This window comes from Porcisia hertigi, chromosome 6, assembly GCF_017918235.1.
Source record: "Porcisia hertigi strain C119 chromosome 6, whole genome shotgun sequence".
Classification (NCBI taxonomy): domain Eukaryota; phylum Euglenozoa; class Kinetoplastea; order Trypanosomatida; family Trypanosomatidae; genus Porcisia; species Porcisia hertigi.
Window position 1 is genome coordinate 66,218 of NC_090565.1, and position 22,447 is coordinate 88,664.

Below are 22,447 nucleotides of genomic sequence, written 5' to 3' on the forward strand. Positions count from 1 at the left end.
GACGGGTGGGAGGGGGAGGGGGGAGGGAGCGCCTCCTTGTCAACTGCGCTGTTCTTCCTTCAGTAGGCCATCATTTAGAATCTGAGTGTGTGTGTGTGTGTGTGTGTGTGTCGGTCAGTCTGCCTCACTCACAAGTGCCCCCCTCGCAGTATTCCTCTCTTCACCGCAAGACTACAAAAAGTAGAAAAGACTGTCAAGAGACGTCCAACCCGACCACACGAAGCGGGCACCGGGAGACGGAGGAAGGGGGGGGGGGCAAAACATCAAGAAGGCCCAACAGACACACACACACACACACACACGCGGTGTTTTTCATCCATGAGAATATCAACGTAAGCACGTCCACTCTTGGGGGGGCTATGTATATTCTCGTATTTTGTTCGTCTTGGCTGCCCCCCCCCTCTGACTATCAAAGGGGGTACTTCTCTGTTCTCTGTCACCACCTCTACCATATATAAACTTCACATTGCAGCTTACATACACACACGCGCGTGATGAGATGCAGACAGGCAGAGCTGAGAAGGGGGGGGGGGCGCAGTACCCCAGCTCCCGTTCATGGTGGTTACTCCCCCCACTTGTCCACAACTATAACATGTATCTATGATTCATGGAACACGAAAGGGAGCGCAGTACAAAACAATATAAAAATAGATACACCCTTTGAGTGCTAGAAAAACAAGAAAACGGCGCACAGGAGAGAAGGGAGGACGGAGATCCCAAAATGGAAGGCCTTTTCCTTGAAAGAAGTGACGCCTCGCCACCCTCCACCCACGGGCAGTGTCATCGCCAAAATATATATGAATTAAACAATAATAGCAAAGCACAGATATAGATGCGTATGTGCATACACAAATATATGTGGGTGTGTTGAACTGTATTTATTTCTATGCAACACAAAAAAAATAAATCATCACAACGGGCATTCGACCACATCAGCGTGGTCGCAAATCAAAATAAAACTAATCACAAACAGACAAACAAACGCGCGGCAGCCAAGATGCGGATATGCCCCTCGACCCCCCCCCCCCCTCACCCACCCTCCTTGCCTTCTAACATACACATACATTTATACGCACATACAGATATATCCCTTCAACGTTGACACATACAACTACGTGTGTGCATGAATAAACGAAACGTTATGAACAGGGGGTCTCTGCCTCCTTCAACTTCACAACAGCCCACCCGTGTTTGCCATTCGCGCAGCCTCATCCCGTCTTGGTGCGAGCGGCCACCATCAGCGCAACTACGCTGATTATGCGGAACAGGAAGAACAGAATCACGAGCGACACCCACATGTACACCGTGGCGGACTGCGGATCACCGTCAAACCCAAGCAGACGCAGCACCGTGCGTCCGTCACGCGGCTGGAGGATGCAGTATGCGTCTCCCCTGCGGTAGTAGTCGCACGCAACGTGGTTCACCTTGTTGAGCTCATTGCGCATCACCAGGACGTAGCCGTGGCGCATGAATGATGGCTTCTCCAACCAGTACCAGTACGGCCGAAGACGGTCTGTGCTCGCAAACAAACCACCGGTCAGAGCCAGGGGCATCAAAATCAGGGGCGCAATAGCCGAAGAGATCATCATTGACGGGCACGCAGTAGAGATTGCAAAGCCGAGACCAGTCGCCACCTGCGACACCAGCGCAATGATGCCTAGGTATAAGAAAAAGGATCCAGGATCACGCTGCAGCCCCACCATCCAATACAGAATGCAGCTCTCCACCAGGACTGCGCAAAGCTGCACGGGAAGCTCAGCGAGACTTCGGCCAAGCAAAAACATCAGTGGCGAGTACGCACCAGCCTGCTGCTCACGCATATACACGGCACGTACACTGTTGAAGGTGCTAATCATGATAAACGTCGCGCTCATCGCACGGTTCATGACGGTCATGAACAACATGCCTTGACGGTCCTGCAGGCCCTCCACGTTGTCCTGTACCTTCAAAAATATGAGACCCACAATGACGGCGAAGAAGACCGCCTGTGCCATGTACGAGAACAGATACAAGGAGTTGCGAGATATCTCTATCGCTGTGCGACGCGTCAGCTCGTAGAACTGCACAGCTGGCGTGCTACGGAACCTCGCGGTGTACGCGTCCAGGAATCGCGCAGCAGTCGACTCGCCGCGGCTCTTCGCACAGCGCACAGCGGTACTGTGCGGCGTGCGCGGCCCGTTCTTCAGGTACTTGCGCCAGCGCTTGATCAGCACCTTGCTCGTCGCGGTATCCTGCAGCAGCACCATGTAGTAATCAGACGGCGTGTACTTTTTCGGGCACGCGAAGCCGATGGACTCGAAGTAGCCCAGCGACGCGGCCATCGTCCCGTGGTACGCAATGCGGCCCTGCGTCATCAACATCACATCGTCGAAGTACGACAGCACCTCCGCAGTCGGCTGGTGGATGGTGTAGATCACAGTGCGCCCCGTCCGCGACAGCTGCCGCAGCAAATGCACGACCTTAGCGGATGTCACTGAGTCCAGCCCAGACGTCGGCTCGTCAAGCAGCAAGATCTTTGGATCGCAGATCAGCTCGACGCCGATGCTGCACCGCTTGCGCTCGCCGCCAGACAGCCCGGCCACCAGTCCGGGTATGCCCACCTTTGTGTTGCTGCAGTGCTGCAGCCGCAGCACGTCCAACGCCTCCTGCACGCGCTCCTCCGTCTCCACGCGGCTCGTCCCGCGCCGCGTACGCAGCGAGAACCACAGCGCGTCGTACGGCGTCGACAGCGGTGAGATGATGTCGTCCTGCGTCACGAACCCCATCGCCTTGCGAAAAGGTCGCTCGAGCCCCCAGTCACCCAGCTGACGCCGCCCGCTCAGCCTCAGCTCACCGCCAGACGGAAGTCGGTCACATATTGCGTTCAGCAGCGTCGTCTTGCCGGCACCGGACGACCCGAGTATGGCGAGGCACCGCCCCGGCAGCGCAGTTCCCGTCAGACCGCACAGGATGCGCCTCTTACCCGCGGTGTAGCTCAGTCTGTGCCAGGACAGCGGTAGCGAGAAACCGTTCGGCACGCTGCCCGACTTTAGCGTACCGGGGTCGAAGTCCGCAACGGACCCTTGCACGTTGAAGCCGTGCTTTACAGAGGCGGTGAGCTGGCGAGCGGGCCGACACGGTTCATCAACGTCGATCGGAGAAAAAGAAGCGTAGGTGCCATCAAACGGTTCGTAGTTGGTGGCTGCGGGGATGGAAGGCATCGTGTAGAAAAGACCTCAACAAGGAGGCGGATGAGAAAAGATAGGCAAAGAGTAGCGATGGGGGGGCAGGGGGGAAGGGGGAGTGACGGGGAGAGTCACTCCAGGAGAGATGAAAATGGCAGAAAGAAAGGAGAGGGGACAGACGCAAAACGCAGAGAAAATGAAAGAAGAAAAAGAAATGTGATGGTCAACTTGACCGTCTTTGTGTATACACAAATGGCGGGAGGCGCTGAGCGAGGGAGGGATGGGGGTGAATGAAGGAGCCCAGCGGGGTGGATTTCCCCTGAAATCCGGCGGAGAGAAAGAGGAGCAAGGCGGGGGGGGGGGGGAGGGGAGGAGAAAGCGAAAGTAGTGTCTAGGGTAGTCATCTAAACTATGTCCAAATTTAATAAATACATTCCAGTATTGGGGGCGAGGGGGGGGCAGGCTTTGGGGGCACCCCACGCTTGTGTTGTCTTCGTCCTCTTTCTCAACCTCATTGCGTGCGAGCTCCAGCGAAACGCCTCGCCGCTGTCACCGAACCACCACAACGCCTCCCCTTCCCCCCACTCTACCCGCTCCTCGTGGCGGTTCCGGTCCTTCTTTACCCCACTCTTCTTCGCTTTGGATTGTTGCTCTAACACAAGTCATAGCTGCCCTGGTTGGGCGGTTGTTTATACAGAGATGCATCCCCACACACGCATCACCATCTGATATGCTTTCAACTGCACACCGATGAGGGCCTCCGGTGCGTCAGACAGCAGTTATGTTTGGGGGGAGGGGGAACCAGAGAGTGCGGTGGCGATTGGTATTAGATCGGGTGGTGTACAAGAAAAATGGAGAAAGAACAAGAGCACCGCGGGGTGCAAAGTCAAACCATAAAAGAGCGCACAGGACACACACCGCCTCGCGGTTTTTCCGTGCCCTTGCTACGTTCACACACACACACACACACACACACACACGTTACCACTCTCCAGCGGTGTTGGCCCAGGCAACGCGACGACCCTCGGTCACCACCTTGAGGAGCCCCACCTCCTTTAGGTCGACTGTGCGGCGCACTCCGCCGTATACGTCGCGGTAATAGACGTGCACAACCGCCGCAAACGCCAGTATGGCCTCCAGGAGCGACGTTGGGCCCTGTCGGGTGGATAAAAGCGTCTCGCTGCTGCCCTGGCGGAGGCGGACGTAAAAGTACGGCTCGCCGGTGTCGCCGACGTAGAGCGCGAGGTCTGGAGACTGCATTCCTGTCTGGTAGCCGAACAGCACGTACTCGCTCAGCCCCTTCACCGACGTTCGCAAGACGTGGAGAAGAAGATGGGCGTCGCAAGGAAATCCGCTGCGCCACGCCTCTACATCGCCGCCGCCGCCGTCGTACGAGGTGAGGTAACGCTGTTTCGCAAAAGTCTGCAAGCGCTCCAGCACGTACTCTCGGCAAGCCGTCAGATCTGCATTGGAGGGTCGTGAAGCGGCAGAGGAGGGAAACGTCCCACTAACATCGAGGCGCGCCTCCAGCGCCAGGCGCTGGTCATACCGCAGCGCGGTGTCTAGCCCCCGCATCCCCTGCTGCGTCTGACGACAGTACCCCTTCTCCCGCAGCAAGGCGGCGAGTTTGGTCTCGTACTGGGGGGCGGGAGCCGTAGAGGGCGCTGGTGCCGCTCCATACGAGCCCCAGCGCATAGCAGGCATCGCGTTCATGGCCACCGGCTGCGGAGGCGGTAGCAGCGCTGGTAGAAGTTCCTGTAGAGAGTGATGGCAGTCGTACGCGTCAATCTGATGTTCACTGAACCAGCGATCGCACTGCTCCACATCGGCAATCAGGCGGCGACAGAGATCACTTATCCACTCCCTTGTGCGCTGGAGAGCCTCCTCAAGGTGGAAGATCCCGAGTTCCGCCCAGGGGATGGATGACGACGCGGGTGCGGGGGTGGGTGAGCCGAAGGCGTGGGACAAAGAAATGTCGTTGCGGCCACCCTGACTGAATGGCTTCTTCTCGTACAATACGGAGATGACGTCGCGCTCAGCCGCGTCCACCGGAACACTATCAACGCCACCGATAGCCAGTGCAGCGACCGAGCCCTTATCACGGCAGCGAAGCGCGGCTGAGGCGGAGAGGGCAGGTTCCAGAGAGCGGCGCTGCTGATGCTGCTGCTGCCCAGCTTGCTGCGGCGGCGGCGGCGGCGCCGGTGCAGCTTCACATGCGAGGAACCACTCCAAGTCCTTCTCGGTGCGCATTGGCCGCATTGGATCAAATCGATTTCTCCGCTCCGCTAAGGCGGCAGCGGCGGTTGTGGCGGCAGTCGCATCCGCGGGCGCAGCGCTGTTAGTGCCGCGTGTCTGGTGACCATCACACCGACGCCGAGCCCACGCCGGCACGGCAATGGTGCTTATCTCCTTTCGCGGATATGGCAGACTTGTGCGGTCCTTGTTGGCAGCGGCGCTGGACTCAGCTCGGCCACCCGGCATTCTCTCGGCAACAGTGGCCGTGGCGCCACTGCTGCCGCACGGCGCGGTGGAGAAGAAAATACAGTGAAGCAGAACGCGAAGTGTGCCGCAGCAGAGGCCACAGTAGAGGATCCAGTCCTGTGCAGTATCTACCCAGCCTTCCTCCACCACCTCCACAAGCACGCTGTCGATCCACACGTGATGCACCGGCCTGGGGTGACGCCACATGTTGTACTTACAGGCAACGTACAAGCCAAGAAGCACCACGGTAAGCCACGTCAAGTGACGCAAGCGGGACCACCATCCGTAAAGGTCTCCTCGCTGCTGCCGCTCCACATCGAGGAGTGTGCGATAATATGAGTAGCGCATTTCGAGGTATCAGCGTTCCGTCGCCGTCTGCTATACTTTCTCTCTTCCTCTCTGTCGAGTAATACCTGGGGGGAGGAAGGCTTAGCGCCAATCCGCCTGCGATTTTATCTGCTTTTCAGAGCACGAGCTCACGCGCATCCAACACGAAAAAAAACAAACACACACACACACAACGAGTGACAAACGGCTGAAGAGGTGCGCCATGTGTGTGCGTGATGTTTGTAATTTTTTTTTTATTTCAAAGGGAAGGGGGAGTTGAAGAGGGGAGTTGAAGAGCATATTGTGCATACTCACCTCACGCGCACGTACACAGCCGCACAGCCTGTGGGTGATCATGAGAGAGGTTGCCCGTGGGGAATGAGGGGGAAGAGAAAATCCTTCGTCCCGCGTACGCGCCTGTATACACCAAGTCAGTCTCCAACAGAGACACGGGGAGAACCAAGAAAGGGGGGGATGGGAGTATGCCAGAGAGACGAGGTGTAGTGGAATGAGGTGGGAGGGGAGGGGGAGGGGGGGGCATTGAACAATAAAAAGAAAAGAAGGAAAGCACAAGGCGGAAAAACAAAAAATACGCACACGCAAGCACACATACAAAGAGAGAGAGAGAGGGGGGGGGCTTGGATATAGGACAATGCGGTTCACCAAGACCCCTTTTTTTTTTCACGCGCTACAGCTCACCGGAGGCAATAATCTTTACCGGCTTCGACGGGCGATCCATGCGGCTTGTCTTTGTCTTCTCGATGCGGCGCACTACGTCCATACCGTCCACGACCTTTCCAAACACCACGTGGCGGCCATCGAGCCACGGCGTCGCCGCTGTCGTGATGAAGAACTGCGAACCATTCGTGTGGGCGCCGGCGTTTGCCATGGACAGCGCACCGACGAAGTGTTTGATGTTGAAGTTCTCATCCTCGAATTTTGCGCCGTAGATCGACTTCCCCCCCGTCCCATCAAAATTCGTGAAGTCGCCGCCCTGAATCATAAAGTTTGGGATGACGCGGTGGAAGATGGAGTCCTTGTAACCGTACCCATTCTCCCCCGTGCACAGCTGCCGAAAGTTTTCTGCGGTGCGAGGCACGTCCTTGCCAAACAACCCGATGGTGATGCGACCAATCGTCTCATCGCCAATCGCTACATCGAAGTACACCTTCGAGGTCACCTGCGGCTCCGCGGAGACGTTGAGAGCGACCAGTGCGCACAGCACCACTGCAGCGACAAGAAAGGCACGCATAATGGAGGCGGAGCGATATGACCCTGGGGAGAAGCGTGAAGGAATATGCCGCGCGTGTGTGTGTGTGTGTGTGTGTGTGTAAGGGGGGGATAATTATGGTGGTGAGAACAAAAAACGAGGTTGGGGGGCACACACACAATTTGTTAACAATTTTGCAACGATGAGATGCACTGAGTCACTTGTACTTGTGTCGATGGTTGTTCAGTGGAAGCTTAGATGAGAGCGGTAAGAGGGGAGGGTGTGTGTGTGTGTGTGTGTGTTTGACGGCAAGTTGATACAATCAACCATAGCTTCAACACCCTCACAACCATAATGGTAGCGAGTGATGGGGGGAGGGAGAGGGGGGTTGTGAGATAAAAAGGGGGACATGGAAGTGTAGAAATGCAGGGGGGAGATGTGGCGTGGTAAAGTGGTGTAGAAATCGCTGCTTACGCACTCTCGCACACCAGCATGCACACTCAGGCATTCGCATCAACCCACGTGTAGGTGTATCCGGCTACTGCCGTCATCAGGAGACTCGTGTGTGTGTGTGTGGGGGGGCTTGATAGAAACTTGGACAAGCATGCACGCATTTAGACGAGCAAGAGCACACCTCACAGACGTACGTTGTATCCCTCGTAGTCATCGGGTAGTGTTGCAGAAATGGGGGGAGAGAGAGACATATAAGAGGGCGGTGGGGGAGGGGGCAAAGCAGCCACCAAGCCCAGAGCACCGCCTTTACTACCTCAGTAATGTACATAATAACGGACACTCCAAGCGCGCACACGAACACGCAAGGGACACAAGACACCAGGCATCGTCTACAGGCAGTGTACAAATACACATATGGGAGAGAAAACTACCGTAAAGAAACGAAAGGACGCGATGGGCTCAAGGGAGCGAGAGAGCAAAGCAGTCGAGACGCATCGCATACGTGCACCCGACCCAGAGCATCCTCAGACCCTCCCACACGCTATGCGCGCGTGCCAGAGTTGGGAACGGGCTTCCGATTTTTACCAAGGGAGCCCTCACGCTTCTGCTGCCGCTCCTCCTCGCTAAGCAGGCGCGCACGCACCGCCATACACACCACGCCAAGCACGTTCTTCCCCTTCCCGTCGCCGCCATCGCCCCAAAACTCGTCCGTCGGTGTGTGGTAAAGCAAAAATGAGGGCGCTGTTTTCAGGAGAACGGCCCGTGCTGCTTCGTTCTGTTTAAACTTGAAGTATGTGCCGAGCAGCATCACGTCCACCTTTACCTTGTGCCAGTTGTTACGCTGATACCCCTCCGCCTCCGCGGCCTTTACAAGACGGTCCAGCGACCACACTGACGCTGACTGGGCAATCCACTTCTCCGCCGGTGAACCCTTGAAACGCTCACAGAGGAAGTAGTGATGCAGCGAGGGATACTGGACATGGCGCACGACGAGGGGGCTGGGGGAGAGGGGACTCAACACGCCGTATTGCTGGTCATGAACTTCGCAGAAGGTGACCACGTTTTGCCTTTTGGTGGATGACGTCACCTTGCCGGACATGATGAAGCGCTGACCCGTCTCTACCACAGTGTTGCTCTCCTGTTGCAGTTGGTGGTGATGGAAATATATTCCCCTGTGTAGGTGCTGCCTGTCAATGGCGTGTGGAAGCGGTAGCGACAAAAAAAAAAGAGAAACACGGGAAGGAGGGAGGAAGGGAACCCACGTCGCAACCCGCACGCTCGCTTCGGGGGGTATGTAACAAGGCGCGTCTGCTGGTTGTGTGCCCAACTGAGTAACGTCCAGATAGGTCCGTAACGTAATTCTATTTTTGTGTTTATAGGTAACGATGCTGAGTATGTATGTGTGTGTGTGTGTGTGTGTGTGGGGGGGGGGGGGAGAGAGTTGCGGCAGGTGGCGAAGAGGAGAGAGCACGAAATAGACCTTCAGTGTATCAGCAGGGAGAGGTCACAAGGTGTGTAGGCTGCCTACAAAGTTCAGTGGATTCCTCGTTGCAGAAGTGAGGGTGAACACTTGTGCATGTGCATGACTCGGGGCACGCGTCGCAGGTATACACGGGACCACAGGAAGTGCATCGCGCGCCCCATCACCGGTCAACAGCGGCCCAACCCCTGTTTACTGAAAAAAAGAGGGCAACAAGGGCACCCACGGATCAGGGGAAATGAAGGGAGAGAAGGAGGGAGGGAGGGATGAGCTGTCACTACTCTCCGCGTGTGCTTCTTCTTGTCAGCCGCCCCCGCTCGCCACCTCCCTGCCCCCCCCCCCGCAGCCACTCCTCACCCGAGTGGCCTGCCCACCGTCCTAACATTTCTCCCTGTGTATGCGTGTTTATACTCGCCCATCTCCTCTCGGCTGTGCTCATTTGATGCTCCAACACAGCGGCTTTGGTTTTCTCCACCACCCCACCACCACCCCTTCATAAATATATACACACACAAAGGCAAGCTCCAGACTAATTACTGCACGGGGAGACGATGAACGAGACAGACAGACAGAGACCGAAGAAGAGGCGAAACGCGGGCGGGGGGAAGAGGAGAAGAGAACGGGAATGTGGGTTGGTCAGCCACGATCATCATGACCGCTGTCACTGCCATCGTTGAGCCCTGCACATCCACTGGCATCCTTCGGAAAAAAAAACAAGAAAAACGACAGTAAAATGGGGAGGGCGGCACACAATCGAGAGGGAGTGAAAAACGCCAAAAGATGAGCAAACAACAACAACAACAAAGGGGCCGCAAAAAAAAAAATAGAAAAAAAGGGAAGAGGTGGAGAAAAAAGGGGTGGAGGGTATTTGGAGCCAAATGCCGATAGCGACAATCGCCTATTGTCAAAGGCGACAACGAGGGAGGGGAAAAAGCGGCGGCGAGGGGGGGGGGAGGCAATACATCCCCTCCCTCCCTCCCCCTTTTGGTGCTGGCGGCCTTGTCCCCCTCCGCTGCCCCCCCCCACCATCCTCCTCCTCCTCGCCCACTGACACGCACAAACCGAGAGAAATACACAAACAAAAACGAACACAGTCAGCTATTGGATACCCCACGTGGGTGTGGTGCCCCTCCTCAGTCCTTGCGCAGCTCGAAGCTCTCCCGCTGCACGCCATCCTTCGTGATGATGATGAAGGAAACGGAGTCGCCGGTGTATATGTCGCGCTCTGCTGCGCCAGTGAAGGCGTTCTTGAGAAGCGCCAGCGCGGCCTCCTTCGTCATCTCCGGCGGCGCCTGACCGGACATGTGCTGGCGCTTGATGAGACAGTCGAGCAACGGCTCCACGAAACTTGCCGCGCTACCACGAGTACCGTAGAGAAAAGGCTCGGTGGAGCCCACGGCATCGTAACTGTAACACACACCATGGCCTTCCTCATCCAGACCGACGATCATGTTGAAGGTGTAGTAAGGGAAAAAACGACGGTGATAAAGCATCGTGGACATGAGCTGCGCGATCGCTTTGGTCGACGGCACCCTACCGCCGTTGTTGTACTGGTACCACTTGACGCGGTACTTGAGCATTTGCTGGAGCTGCAGCCGATCCGCCTGCATGCCGTTACTTGCCATGTACGTGTGTTGCGTCAGCTGGAACACCTTGCTCTCATCATGGCGGGTGTGCAAGCAAAAGTTTCCGTTCAAACGTGTGTCGCCAGCGAGGATGACAAAGTCCCTACCAGCGATCGCAGCCGTCGTGCCACCATTGTCTTGGTAGGGGCTCCACTGCTGCTGCTTCGCCCCCTGTTGCGGTAGTGTCAGGACGGAGCTGGCCAGCTTCTTAGGGTAATAGGTGTGGCCGTACTCGGCGTGATCCTCAATCATGATGGCGCGGCGGTGGGGAAAAGGGGGGCTGCCGAGTGGTGAAAATACACAACGGCAGGAAAAAAAATGGAAACAAGAGAATCCGAAAAAAAAGGAGAGTTGATGGGCAACGAGAGCTTCGAGAAGAGGAGATGGAAGAGGGATAAAAAAGGGGGGAGGGGAGTTGAAGAATGAGCTGGTGGAGGACGCAGGAAGGGGAGGAGAAGGGCACCCGCGGAAACAGTCGTGTATCGGCATGGAAGCATGCCTTCTGGTTCCTCACTGAACAAGAGCCGGGCCTGCACTGTACACGATGCAGATCTGTCCGTGCAGAAAGTGAGCCGACCTCCACACCTATATCATATTCAAGCGAAGGAAAAGCTGACGCTTCCCTTTTTTTTTTCATTTGCACGTTCATCAGTCCAACACGACAAGACGAAAGCCAAGAAATCAGCACCGGCAAACGATAGACAAACAACGACTCTGTCTGCTTCGTTTTTCGCTACTCCATAAAGAGGCGATTAAAACACGCTATATGCCACACACACACACACACACACACACGGGGGAGGGGAGTGGGGGGGGAGGGGAGGGGGAGGGAGTGGGGAGGGGAGTGGGGAGGGGAGTGGGGGGGAGGGGAGTGGGGGGGCAAAAACGATACCACAAAGTGGATAAGCGATGGTGGGAGGAGAAATAGTGTGCCTGTGCTTGTATATGTGTGTATAATGTGTGCGTGTGTGTGTGGTGGTGGGGGAAGGGGGGGGGGGGGGGGCAAGCAGCATCAGCGGGGCGAGAACACTACTTTCCTCCGCCTACTATGATACATGCGTTTGGCGCAACCTCAGGTTATGCTGCATCTGCGCCTCCGTCTCCCGCTCCCGCTCCTCCACACGCTTCCGGTAATGCGCCCGTGCAGCTTCGCAGGCGGTGCAAGTGTCTCCGCGCTGCAAGATGCGCTGTATCTGCTGGTAGACCTCGAAGCCCAGCATCGAAGCGAAGAGAGCCGCTGCACAAAGCCACATCAAGTAGTTCTGCGATCCCTCGTGATAACCGAAGTCGCGCACGTTAAAGATCTCCCACGGTCGCTCACGTGGGCGGCGGCTCTTGGGTAAGCGCACAAGCAACCGACTGCTGCGCCGCAACATTCCCTGTGTAGGCCAAAGACACGCAGGCACGCAGACGAGAAGAAAAACGCCAACGAATAGATGAAAACAGGTGCAGCCAGGGAGGGAGGAGAGAGGGGGGAGGAGGAGGTAAGAGGGAGTTGGGGAAGTCAGGCAGAGTGAGATGATGAACGAATAAGTAAAAAATCGATGCAACGAAGTGAAGGAACTTCAAATGAAAAAAAAAGAAGGGCACCCCTTCCCTCCTCCTCTTCTCCTCCATGCACAACACACACGCCGCATGACACATGGAGCTATCCTCTGCAGATGAAGAGCGTTCTGCACGGTATGGCAACGAGACCCCCTTATATATAGTCTCGGGCGTACATGGCAGCCGCGGTGGAGCCTAATCATGTACGACTTGCACACCGTGGACACACTGAACTCGTTATTCCGCTTGATACAGAAGAGCTGATGTGGTGATTCTTGACCTACATACGTGCAGCTTGCCTGTGAGGTCGCCATACCGCTGTCGTCGTCGCTAGACGGACATGGGTGAATATGCGTTTGTAAAGGAGGCGGAGGGACGGGGAGGAAAAGGGGGGAGAAGGGGAGAGAGCACACACACACACACACACACGTCCAAGTATTCCACATAGAGGAGTAACACGAGAAGAGAGTCTCTGTTATGCATTACCCGCCACCATCATATCGCGCAAAGCTCCGCTGCTGCTGCTGCTGCTGCTGCTGCCCCCTCCCCCCTCTACTCCCTCCCCCTCCACAATGCCGTATCACTTTATGTTATAAAATGGAAGCGACTCGGTGAAAAACGAAGCGTACGCGGGGTCGGCGCAGAGCCGCTCACACGCACGCTGCACCGCTCCGTTTGTTGGTCGGCGCTCGAACACCATCAGCGTGCGCTCTTCGAACTGGACTGGGGTGAAGAGCGGGCTGCTGGGCTTTAGATCCTCAGCGGACCTCAGCCGTGTGAGAGGCTGCGACGGTCTCTTGGGGTTAAAGAAGAGCACCGACTCCAGCGGGTCTGATGCGCCTTTGCCCTGGTTGACGACGACAACCTCCGGAATAAAGTCCGCCGCATCGAGTGGCAGTGAGGGGTCGGCGTGTTCGAGGATGGCAGCAGACCAGTCTAAAGCGGTTGTTTGCCCCCGCAACGCGATGTCCAAAGCGGAGGAATAGACGATGCGGTATATGTCGCGGGTGTGGAGGCGATGCAGGATAGCGCGCGCCTCCGCCAGCTGCGGATCCTCACTGGCCCCAATCGCCTCCAGGATCCAGTCGCCAAGTTTCAGGAAGAGCGTCTCGTCCTGGGCACACTCGACAAGGGTGTGGCCACCGACCTTCAAGTGCGGCACCGCTGCGTGGATGATGTCGCCGATCATGTGACCAATAGCCTTTGTGACTTGATGTTGGTAGACGTTCTTATGTAGTTTTGCTCGAAGCATAAAAATCTCGCGGAGGGTCAGAGCCAACTTCTGCTCAAAGGCCAGCTGCCACTGACCCCCCTCGCATACCAGGCGGGCCGAGTTGAAGAGTCTGTGTATGCGCACGTCGAAGGTAGCCTTCCCGAAGCAGCACATGGAGTCCCGAAGAAAGTAGTCCAGTCGGTCCACATCGATGCCGTTGCGTTTGTTGCTAACGATCTCCCCGTACACGATCCCCGGCAACGCCCTGCCACGCATCAGCCCCGTCACCACGTCCACTTGCGTCTGCGTAACCAGGTCACTCAGCACACGCCGTGCAATCCTCTCCGACATATCTTCATGGTTGAACTGAATGCCACAGCGGCGGGAGATGACATCCTCGAACAAGTGAGAGAAGGGGCCATGGCCAATGTCATGGAACAGCCCAGCCAGCATAACGAGCTCGACATCCACCTCACTCAGCCCCAGGTCCGGTTGGTTGCGTTGGATGTTCAGGAGGAGGATGCGGGCCATGTGGGCAACACCGATGCTGTGTTCAAAGCGTGTGTGCACGGCGCTGGGGTACAAGAAAGAAGATGCACCCAGTTGATACAGTGACCTCAGCCGCTGGAAAGCCGGAGTGTCGACCGCCGCCACGACGAGCGGTGGCAGAGTGACATGCTCATATACGCGATCGAGGATGGTGAACCCCCTAGTACGATACTTGCGCAACATGATTTTCTGTGTGTACCACGCCGTCCGCTTGCCTGCCTGTCGGTCGGTGTGTTTGAGTGACACAAGTTAATGTTGAAATGCGGTGGTGCAGTGGATAGGTATCAAGGGCTTGAGGGGGAGGGGGGGGAGGGGGGGGAAGCCTGTGGACACGCACGCAGGAGCGAATTGCGCAGCGTCTGTCGACCTCCAAACTTGTACAGGGATACTTAGACGAGTGTGTATGGAACCTTCCCCACCCCCACCCCAGCCCTCCATCTATCGATCTACTACTGCGAATACCCTCCGAGCATACACATACATGTTACACGTATGACGGATGCCGAAGGGGGGGGGGAAACAAGGTGATCTCTAATGAGCGTTCAAACCCAACGTATCCGCTCACGCTGGGATGATAAAGGCAACTGCAATACCTCCAAGAGAGAGTGATGTGAAGCAGCCACGTTCCAGGGTATGGGGTCAAGAAGAGGGGGTTCTAATGTATCTCCTCGCAGATGTGCGTCTGGGCCTGTCGGTGTGAGGGCGACACGTGCGAAACAGCTCGTACACTGGAGGGAAGAGAGAGGGGGAAGGGGAGGGGAGAAAAGCAAGTGAACCTCAGAGAGAGAGAGACAAACAGAGTAGCTCCTCCCCCCCCCCTGCCCCTGCGTATGTGTGGATAATTGGGAGGAGGAGGAGGAGGGGGGGTGCATACGTGTGTGTATATGTGAACACCTCGACTATGTTGTTGTTTTATGAAAGACGATTTACGCGACTACGCCAAAAACGCGTGATTTAATGAGAACAGTGAAAGACGGACCAACACAGACGCCCCCACCATACACACCGCCCCGCACCCCCTAGTCTTGACCTGGTATGCGGCACCTCTCGTCAAGGAAGAAGCATCAGCGAGTAGACGCGTGAACGACAAAATGCCGAAGAGTGAGCGCTAACGGAAGGAAAGGGGAGAGAGAGAGGATCGGGGGGGATTGGGCGGATATGATCACACACACACACACACAGACAGGCAAACGCAGTCCTGTCTGCTACTTCGTCTCTTGCACAAAATTCGGTATGAAGTCGTTGATTAAAAACTTTGCGTTGCAGCCCGTACACTCCAGTGTCCCGTTGCGCACCGCCACAACGTTCATGGCGTAGTGAGCCGTAATCAGGAACGCGCTATCGTCACTGAGATCAACCCCCTCCATTGTCTCTGGCAACTCAGCAGATGCCGCGGGCACCTCGGACGCATCCGTGCCCTCGTCGCGGCACGGTCCAAGCAAAGATCCATGCGCCTCGCGCAACGCGTGGAAGGTGGTGCGCAGGCTTGGGTAGTCGACACGTGCCAGCATGCGGCGCGTGAACTCGGCGTTGTACTCCACTGGGATCTCATCCACCTCCGCAGCGCTGACCAGAAGGGGGTGCGTGTCGCACTTCAGGCAGGCAAGAAAATTATGTGTGAGTAGCCGCATGCTGAGACTGCGGAAGCGTTTGTGATGCGAAGGCGGGGGAGGGGAGGGGAGGTACTTCCAAGTGTAAGAAGTAACAGCAGCCTTCCGCGTTTACCTCAAAGTGAAGGCCTTGGGACTTCGGCCCCAGACACGCATACACACAGATGACACAGCATATGCCGCCCCGTTGACATTTTGGGACAGGAAAGCAGGAACAGTGGCGCGTGTATGTGTGTGTGTGTGGGTGTGTGTGTGTGGGGGGATAAGAATAGAGAGAAAAGGGAAGGAGAGGGGGGAGATAATTAAAGTGGGGTAGTCGAAACATCAAGTCGAGTGCCTACGCAATGACACAAACAGGCGAGAAGAAAAATGGAGGAGGCTTCATGGCCGCATGAGTGCATTCGGTAAAAGACGCAGAGGAGTGGTGCAGAGAATGCGGTCAGACAAAAAAGGGAGACATTTGTGTGTGGGTGGATGGGTGGGCATGAAGGGGGAGGGGGGGAGGGGAGGGAGGGATGAATATAGATCATCACATGCCAGCCGCAACAGATAATCTGCGAGTACAACTTCTAGGTGTGCATCAACCGCCTGTCAGGCAACGCATCCAATAGCGCCAAGATGTTCACTGTCGGGGGTTGCAGGTTGTTAGACAGTGGCGCTGTGCCACCTATGACGGTTGGCAATACATCCCCCACTTCGCTTTCTGTAAGGGGCATCAGAACAGTCTGCGGTGTCGGGGCCCTGGGAGCGACCGCGTCTGCCGCGGCAGTGGCCCCCCCCGTCGTGAAGAGTGCTAGAGAACGAGATGGACACGCACGCGTTGCCCCTGACTGTTGTGGTGGCGGACCCCGCCGTGACGTTGAGGACGGTCGTGGAGAGACGACAGCACTCGGTGACGGCAGCTTGTGTGGAGGTGCAACCAACTGAGTCGCGGCCCACGCGCGATGCAGCTCCTCCAGCCGAGCATCGACTTGAGTGTCCTGGAGAGTGCCGACTCGTGGGAGCCCCAGTGCGCAGCGCAACAGAGCGTTTTCCCTCTGCAACTCATGCACCTTCTCCTCCAGCGCCTTCCGATGCTGAGTGGCGGCATCGACGTGCACGACCGGCGTCGCACGGATCCGACGCGCCCGCTGTGCGTAATGGATTGTGCGCAGGGATTCCTCGAGGTGCAGCGCACTCGGACTCACGCAGGCAACCATCACAGTGCGGCCGTGCCCATCCAGGCTGTGCATCAAGAGCTGAGTGAGAACGCTGGAACGGTAGGGAATGAATGGCGGCGGCTGTCCTGCAGCCTTCACTGATGTCGCGGCGTCGGAAGACACGGATGTAGGCATCTGCGCAGATGGTGACGGTGGCGGGGCGGATAGAAGCTCTAGCACACGGCCGAGTGTGAAGAGGGACTTATTTATGGACCCAGTCTCCGCATTGCTGGTGGACTGAGTCTTCTTGAGCCGTTCCGACCCCGCGAGGTCGACGAAGACGAGCCGCCCATACCGGGTAGACGAGAGAGAAGGCGAATCACCAGTCTCCGGAGAGGGCGGCGCGGCACTGCGACTGCCAGCGCCGTCCGCAGGTGCCCCAAGAGCCGCACCGTCTCGGACTTCGAAGAAGATAGTGAACACGACATGCGAGCGGCTGCTGTCGAGGTTGAGTGCGTGGCTACCACGCTGCCGATTCCGTTGTCCCTCACGCAGTACCAGTAAAAAGTCCTCGCGGCCGCGGCACTCCACCATCAGTGAGCCCTCTACGAAAAAAGATGCGGCCGCCGCCGACCAGCGGCATCGCACCCCGTCTCCGCCATCTGGCTGAAGCAGGTCGTACAAAGACTCTTGGTAGAGCTCAACGTAGGAGCACTTAGCAGTCACCACCGTAGCTGCGGCGGTAGATGCGCCAATGGCGTTGACATCATCCCGGTGATCAGTACAGTCGTCGCCCACGCTGTGGCTGTCACGGCGTTTCGGCTTTGACTTCCGAGACGACCGCCGCAGCTCCTTGAGTCGGCGCGCGATGTAGTGCACGGCCTGATACTGCAACCCGTCCTCGGCGACCAACGGCGTAGGGGCGTCGGACACTGGCCCTGGAGCCACCGTTGGTGGCAACGTCTGCCCGCTCAGCGAGTAGGTTTTACCGCTGCCCGTTTGCCCAAAGCAGAACACGGTCACCACCTCACCTGCAAGCGCGGCCTCGCAGAGAGCGGGCATCTCCAACATGTCGAAGAACTCCGATTGTGTTGTGCTTGGACCGGCGCAATAGTCGAAGGCGTAGTTCACTGCTGCCCAACCGCGTCCGTTTGCGGCGTTATGCTGTAGTGATTGGTGTGTAGTAGAGAAGGAACGCTGCGGGCCGCGCCCCCGTCCTGTCCGTTCAGCCGGCGGCTGTAAAACCTCGAGCATGTACGGGCTGGCAATGGGCCTCGTAAGGCGGCCCGCTGCCGTGATCACACGAATTACATCTGGGTACGACATCTCTGCATCACCAGAACCGCATGCGTGGCCGTCGTCCGTCGGCGGTGGCGATGACGACGCGCTTGTCGCGGATGCCATCTCCATATGCAACAAGGGGCGAACACGTACCGCTGCTTTCACACGAGTTTGCGGCGGTGACGACATGGCTCCAACAGTGGAGGAGTCAGAAGACCCCACGGCGAGCGTGCTGCTGTCCTTGGTCCTGTCACGTGCAGGAGCAGGGCTGTGGCGTAGGTCATGTCGAGTTTTCATCTCGTCTTAAGCCTACTCAGCTTTGGGCCTCTAAACTTGGCTGTATGCTGCAGCGTCCGCAACGTGTGTGTGTGTGTGTGTGTGTGTGTGTGTGTGTGATTTGCCAAAGGGAGAGTGTCTGTCATCGGCAATGGTGTTGCTACTGTCACCTGTGCGTGGTTGTGCTAGGCCGAGAGTGATGTTAACGGAGGTTCGTCGTGCCCTGTGAGACCCCCCCTTTCCTTCTCCCCTTTTTTTGTCTTCCTGGGCTCCTTCTCTCCCACCCTTGAACCCTCTGTTAATGTCTTCTCAGAAGAGACGCACTGCTCGAACAACGCGGATGACGCACAGACGACACGACTGAGGGCGCACACGCAGAGAGAGAGAGAAAAAGAGGAGTACAAAGCTTTGAGAGAACCAAAGATTTGCCTTCACATGGCCAACCCATTCACCCACAACGACAGCAGTATCAATAAAGTGAGTATAAGCCAACAAAACCATACAGCGCATGCCCCCCCCGAGTTCGGGTCGTTAAGGACGGAGCGTCACTGCCGCCGAATCCGGCCATGCGCTCAACAGTATCACTTTTGTCCCTCCTCGACCCTAGTGCACATACGCACTGCCCGATTAGCGCAAGGGGGGCTGTAGTGAACGAGAACTCCCTGGCTCTAGAGTCTTCAGGGGATTTGGGCTCCAGTGCTTGGGTGGGTGGTGTTTGTCGTGCGGGTAGCCGCTGGTGGTCTAAATTCATGCGGAGGGGGGGGGGGAGGCGGGGAGTGCGAGAACGAAGTGGACCACATTAATAGCAGGCTGCTCCCCCAAGACCCTGTAGTCGGATTGCGCTCCATAGTAACCCCCCCCCCCTTTCCACCTCAGGCTGCTGCAATCCACTCACATGGTGCGCAGGACTCGCCATGGACGGAGTTGGGAAGACCTTCAGGGTGTAACCTCGGAGGTGTGGGGGGGAGTGGAGGGGATGCTCTCCCCATGCTGCCCGTGTGAGTGACTAACCAGCCCAGGTTGCTGTAGAAGAGAGAGACCACACATACATTGCCCACATGCCCACACACACACACACACACGCATACACACCAGACGATCATGGCTCCCTCCCCTTTTTTTGTTTTCATCATGTAAAATGTTTAGTGCGTGTCCAATGCGGCTCACTCTATAGAGACACTCACACACCCCTCCTCCCCGTGCCCCTGTGCACAAAAAAACACATGGAAAGATGCGAGATATTTGGGGGAGGGGGGGAGGGGGGGAGGGGGGGGGGGGGAAGGGGGATGCAGTCAACACACCAGCCTCGAATGTTAGTTTACATAAATCTGTGCATGCCTGGACACAGTGACAGAGCAAAATACGCAAACGAGAGTGGTCATGGTCACAGTGAACAGGGGGGAGGAGGGGAGGAGGGGGGGGCACCAAACATGTGATGACAAAAACGGCGAAGGCGGCACCAAGAGACTCCTTTGGGCACCACCTATGCCTCCCCAATCACTTGAGTCCCTCCAACTCCCCCCCCCCCCAAAAAAAAAATCCCGTCCTCCTCTCGAGTCCTTTCACAATACATAATCATAAATATATATAGTCTTTTTTTTGGTGGGGGGAGGGAGGGGGGGGTACATACGTGGGTAGATAGTGGCCAAGGGGGAAAGACGTGGAGTTCTCCTCCTCCTCCTCCTCCCGGACAGCGATGACCTCTCGTGATTTTACGATGCACTCTCAGCAGCTGCCTGGGAGAGGGCGAGGAGGAGGGGGGGGACGAAGGAGCCTACGAGACGCCACTTTGCCAGCGTTGGCCTCATGCCAGACGCAGTTGAAGAAGCGACCCCCCTCCTTCACAGACGCGGTGATACGCGGGCGCATAAAACTGGGGGAAAAGGGGGACAAACACCACACTCATGCACTGTCACTTGTTCTTTTTCGTGGAGGAAGTGCTGATGTTGCTTGCAGAGCCCAGACTCGCCAGCTTCGGGTCGGCCACAGCTACTTGACTGCCCTCTTGGGCGGCGATAGCGCTACCGACCCGAGAGCCGTGTGACGATGACGGCGCTAGCCCAAGAACACGCTCCAATGCCACAATACGTTGGAGAATGCGCTGCTGCCGCGCACTCACCTCATCCTCGATGCTTGCATACACTGCCTTCACCGCATCATTGCTGGTCGAGTTCTCAAAGAACAGCTCAATATCGGCGGCGTGCTGCACAGCTTTTTGATGTGCCGCCGCCTGTGCGAGCTCCTCGTCGTATGCAACCCGGTAAGCCGCCGCCTCCTTGGCTTGCTCGGCACGCAAGGCCTCCATAGCTGTCAGTGGTAACGCCGCCTCAGACCCTGCAGGGTTATTAGAGAGAGCAGCAGCAGCGGCAGCGGCCTCCGCGGCAGCAAGAGCGGCTGCTTCCTTGAAATTGAGCTTTGAGCGCGAGCGTTGTCGCCGATTTGCCGACTTGCCGCTCCCCGAAGCGGATCCCTTACGAGGCGCCTGCTGTGGCGCTGCTGCGCCACCGGCGGCTGTATCGCCAGTCGTTGCACCATCACGAAGTGCAGGCGAAGCTGACGCGTCGGTGCTGCCCATACCATGTCGGAAGGCAGAGAGGCGTGTGGCCTCTCGCAGCGGCAGCACGCACATCGGCGTATCCACCTGCACCATGAAGCACGCAGGCTTGCGCTCCGAGCGCGATGGGGTGCTCATGAGCTGCTGAGAGTGCGAGGCAACATAGATGTGGAGAGTGGTGTGTGAAAGGAGGTCATCCTTCACAACGAACTGTAAGAAACCATCTATCTGCTCCTTTGTCAAGAAGATATTCTCTGCTGGCATCGATGCCACACGCGCCAAGCGCTGCTCCTCAGCCTCCATCTCTTGTTGCTGTAGCTGCTGCAGCTTGGCTTTCTCAGCGCGCGAAGGCTTGCCTGCGCCAGCGGCCGTCGCGTTTGAGGGGGCGCGACGCATGACATTGCTCGAGCTTGCTGCCCGCGGTGAGATGAGTACCGTTGCTGAGTTCACTATCGGCTCCCGGGGCACCTGCCGCCACGCCCACTCGTGTTCCAGTTCCCACTGAACAAACCGCTGCAGTTCCCTGGAAAGGGCCTCCGCGTGCGTCAACGGTTGGGTCGGGACGGCCAGGCTAGCGGAGGCGCTGTCAAAGCCATCCGAGTCCACATTCAGGGGCGCCCCTCCAACAAACGACACGCTCAATGCACGCACCCTCCTGGACGCCTTGGTGCCACCCTCCTTGCCTTGAGACCCGGCACCACTGCCTGCCGATCCGTGCTCCCCAGCACCGCCGCCGTGGGAGTGATGCGGTGGGGCGCTCTTCTGTGGGTTGCCGTCAGACAATCGCAGGGCTGGGAAAGTCGACCCTTCGGGTGCATCGGCACCTCCACGAACCAGCAAACGGTATTGCCTCCACCAGCCGAGCAAGTGCACCGTCTTGGGGGCGCTGAAGCCTTCCCTAGCGCAATACTGAATAAACTCGACGTGCTGGTCCACCTCGATCTGGTGGCCGAGGTGCACCCAATAATCCTCCAGGCGCAGCGCCTGAGCTACCAGCATAGTCATGTAGAAGACCCGCGCCTCCGCATTCGTGATTGCACTGGCATCACCGCCGACAGCGCCAACCTGCATCACTTGCGGCTTCCCAGTCCCACACAGAATGCGCGTCGCTGGCAAAGGTGGAGAGGCAGACGAGGCGGTTGATCGAGGGCCAGCAAAACCTGTCGCTGTCATGGCCACAGTCGAGCGCGTCTCCCCCCCGGGACCATTAGCAGAGCGACTGAGGTTGGCGGAAGATGAGTGGGAGGTTATGTTCGCACCGATGGTGCCCAGTGCCGTGCTCGGGTTCTCTGCAGTGGTGATACTCGAGAAATCACCTGCTGCAATGGATAACAGCTGCCGCACGGTGTCCATGGACTCGAGGGAAGGCTCAGCGAGGGTGAGTGCAGGGGGGTGGAGGGTCCCGAGATATCCCACCCCGCTTCGCGTGAAACCGACGCCGGGGCTGCTCTTTGGGGGGCCCATTTCCTAGAGTTGCGCGTTGGGTGGGTGGGTGGGTGGGAGGAGGTTGGCGGTAACAAGCAGCACAAAACGCGAATGA

The 22,447-nt window shown here is 57.4% G+C and overlaps 9 protein-coding genes across 9 annotated transcripts; all 9 read right to left on the bottom strand.

The window, feature by feature from the left end:
- Positions 1-1,208: 1,208 nt before the first annotated feature.
- JKF63_07080 (uncharacterized protein) lies at positions 1,209-3,200 on the bottom strand (the record flags this gene model as incomplete). The annotated part of the gene is made up of 1 exon (XM_067903023.1): positions 1,209-3,200. One exon carries the CDS (start codon positions 3,198-3,200, stop codon positions 1,209-1,211), a length of 1,992 nt encoding a protein of 663 aa, XP_067759461.1.
- A 945-nt stretch (positions 3,201-4,145) lies between these two features.
- Positions 4,146-5,993, bottom strand: JKF63_07081 (uncharacterized protein; the record flags this gene model as incomplete). Its single annotated transcript, XM_067903024.1, has 1 exon — positions 4,146-5,993. One exon carries the CDS (start codon positions 5,991-5,993, stop codon positions 4,146-4,148), a length of 1,848 nt encoding a protein of 615 aa, XP_067759462.1.
- Positions 5,994-6,660: 667 nt separating this feature from the next.
- JKF63_07082 (uncharacterized protein) lies at positions 6,661-7,224 on the bottom strand (the record flags this gene model as incomplete). The annotated part of the gene is made up of 1 exon (XM_067903025.1): positions 6,661-7,224. The coding sequence occupies one exon, from the start codon at positions 7,222-7,224 to the stop codon at positions 6,661-6,663; it is 564 nt and encodes a 187-aa protein (XP_067759463.1).
- Positions 7,225-8,176: 952 nt separating this feature from the next.
- Positions 8,177-8,734, bottom strand: JKF63_07083 (uncharacterized protein; the record flags this gene model as incomplete). Its single annotated transcript, XM_067903026.1, has 1 exon — positions 8,177-8,734. The coding sequence occupies one exon, from the start codon at positions 8,732-8,734 to the stop codon at positions 8,177-8,179; it is 558 nt and encodes a 185-aa protein (XP_067759464.1).
- A 1,514-nt stretch (positions 8,735-10,248) lies between these two features.
- JKF63_07084 (uncharacterized protein) lies at positions 10,249-10,992 on the bottom strand (the record flags this gene model as incomplete). The annotated part of the gene is made up of 1 exon (XM_067903027.1): positions 10,249-10,992. The coding sequence occupies one exon, from the start codon at positions 10,990-10,992 to the stop codon at positions 10,249-10,251; it is 744 nt and encodes a 247-aa protein (XP_067759465.1).
- A 1,873-nt stretch (positions 10,993-12,865) lies between these two features.
- Positions 12,866-14,230, bottom strand: JKF63_07086 (uncharacterized protein; the record flags this gene model as incomplete). The annotated part of the gene is made up of 1 exon (XM_067903028.1): positions 12,866-14,230. The coding sequence occupies one exon, from the start codon at positions 14,228-14,230 to the stop codon at positions 12,866-12,868; it is 1,365 nt and encodes a 454-aa protein (XP_067759466.1).
- Positions 14,231-15,252: 1,022 nt separating this feature from the next.
- On the bottom strand, positions 15,253-15,678 carry JKF63_07087 (uncharacterized protein; the record flags this gene model as incomplete). The annotated part of the gene is made up of 1 exon (XM_067903029.1): positions 15,253-15,678. The coding sequence occupies one exon, from the start codon at positions 15,676-15,678 to the stop codon at positions 15,253-15,255; it is 426 nt and encodes a 141-aa protein (XP_067759467.1).
- Positions 15,679-16,226: 548 nt separating this feature from the next.
- On the bottom strand, positions 16,227-18,374 carry JKF63_07088 (uncharacterized protein; the record flags this gene model as incomplete). The annotated part of the gene is made up of 1 exon (XM_067903030.1): positions 16,227-18,374. One exon carries the CDS (start codon positions 18,372-18,374, stop codon positions 16,227-16,229), a length of 2,148 nt encoding a protein of 715 aa, XP_067759468.1.
- Positions 18,375-20,265: 1,891 nt separating this feature from the next.
- On the bottom strand, positions 20,266-22,371 carry JKF63_07089 (uncharacterized protein; the record flags this gene model as incomplete). The annotated part of the gene is made up of 1 exon (XM_067903031.1): positions 20,266-22,371. One exon carries the CDS (start codon positions 22,369-22,371, stop codon positions 20,266-20,268), a length of 2,106 nt encoding a protein of 701 aa, XP_067759469.1.
- Between the last annotated feature and the right edge of the window lie 76 nt (positions 22,372-22,447).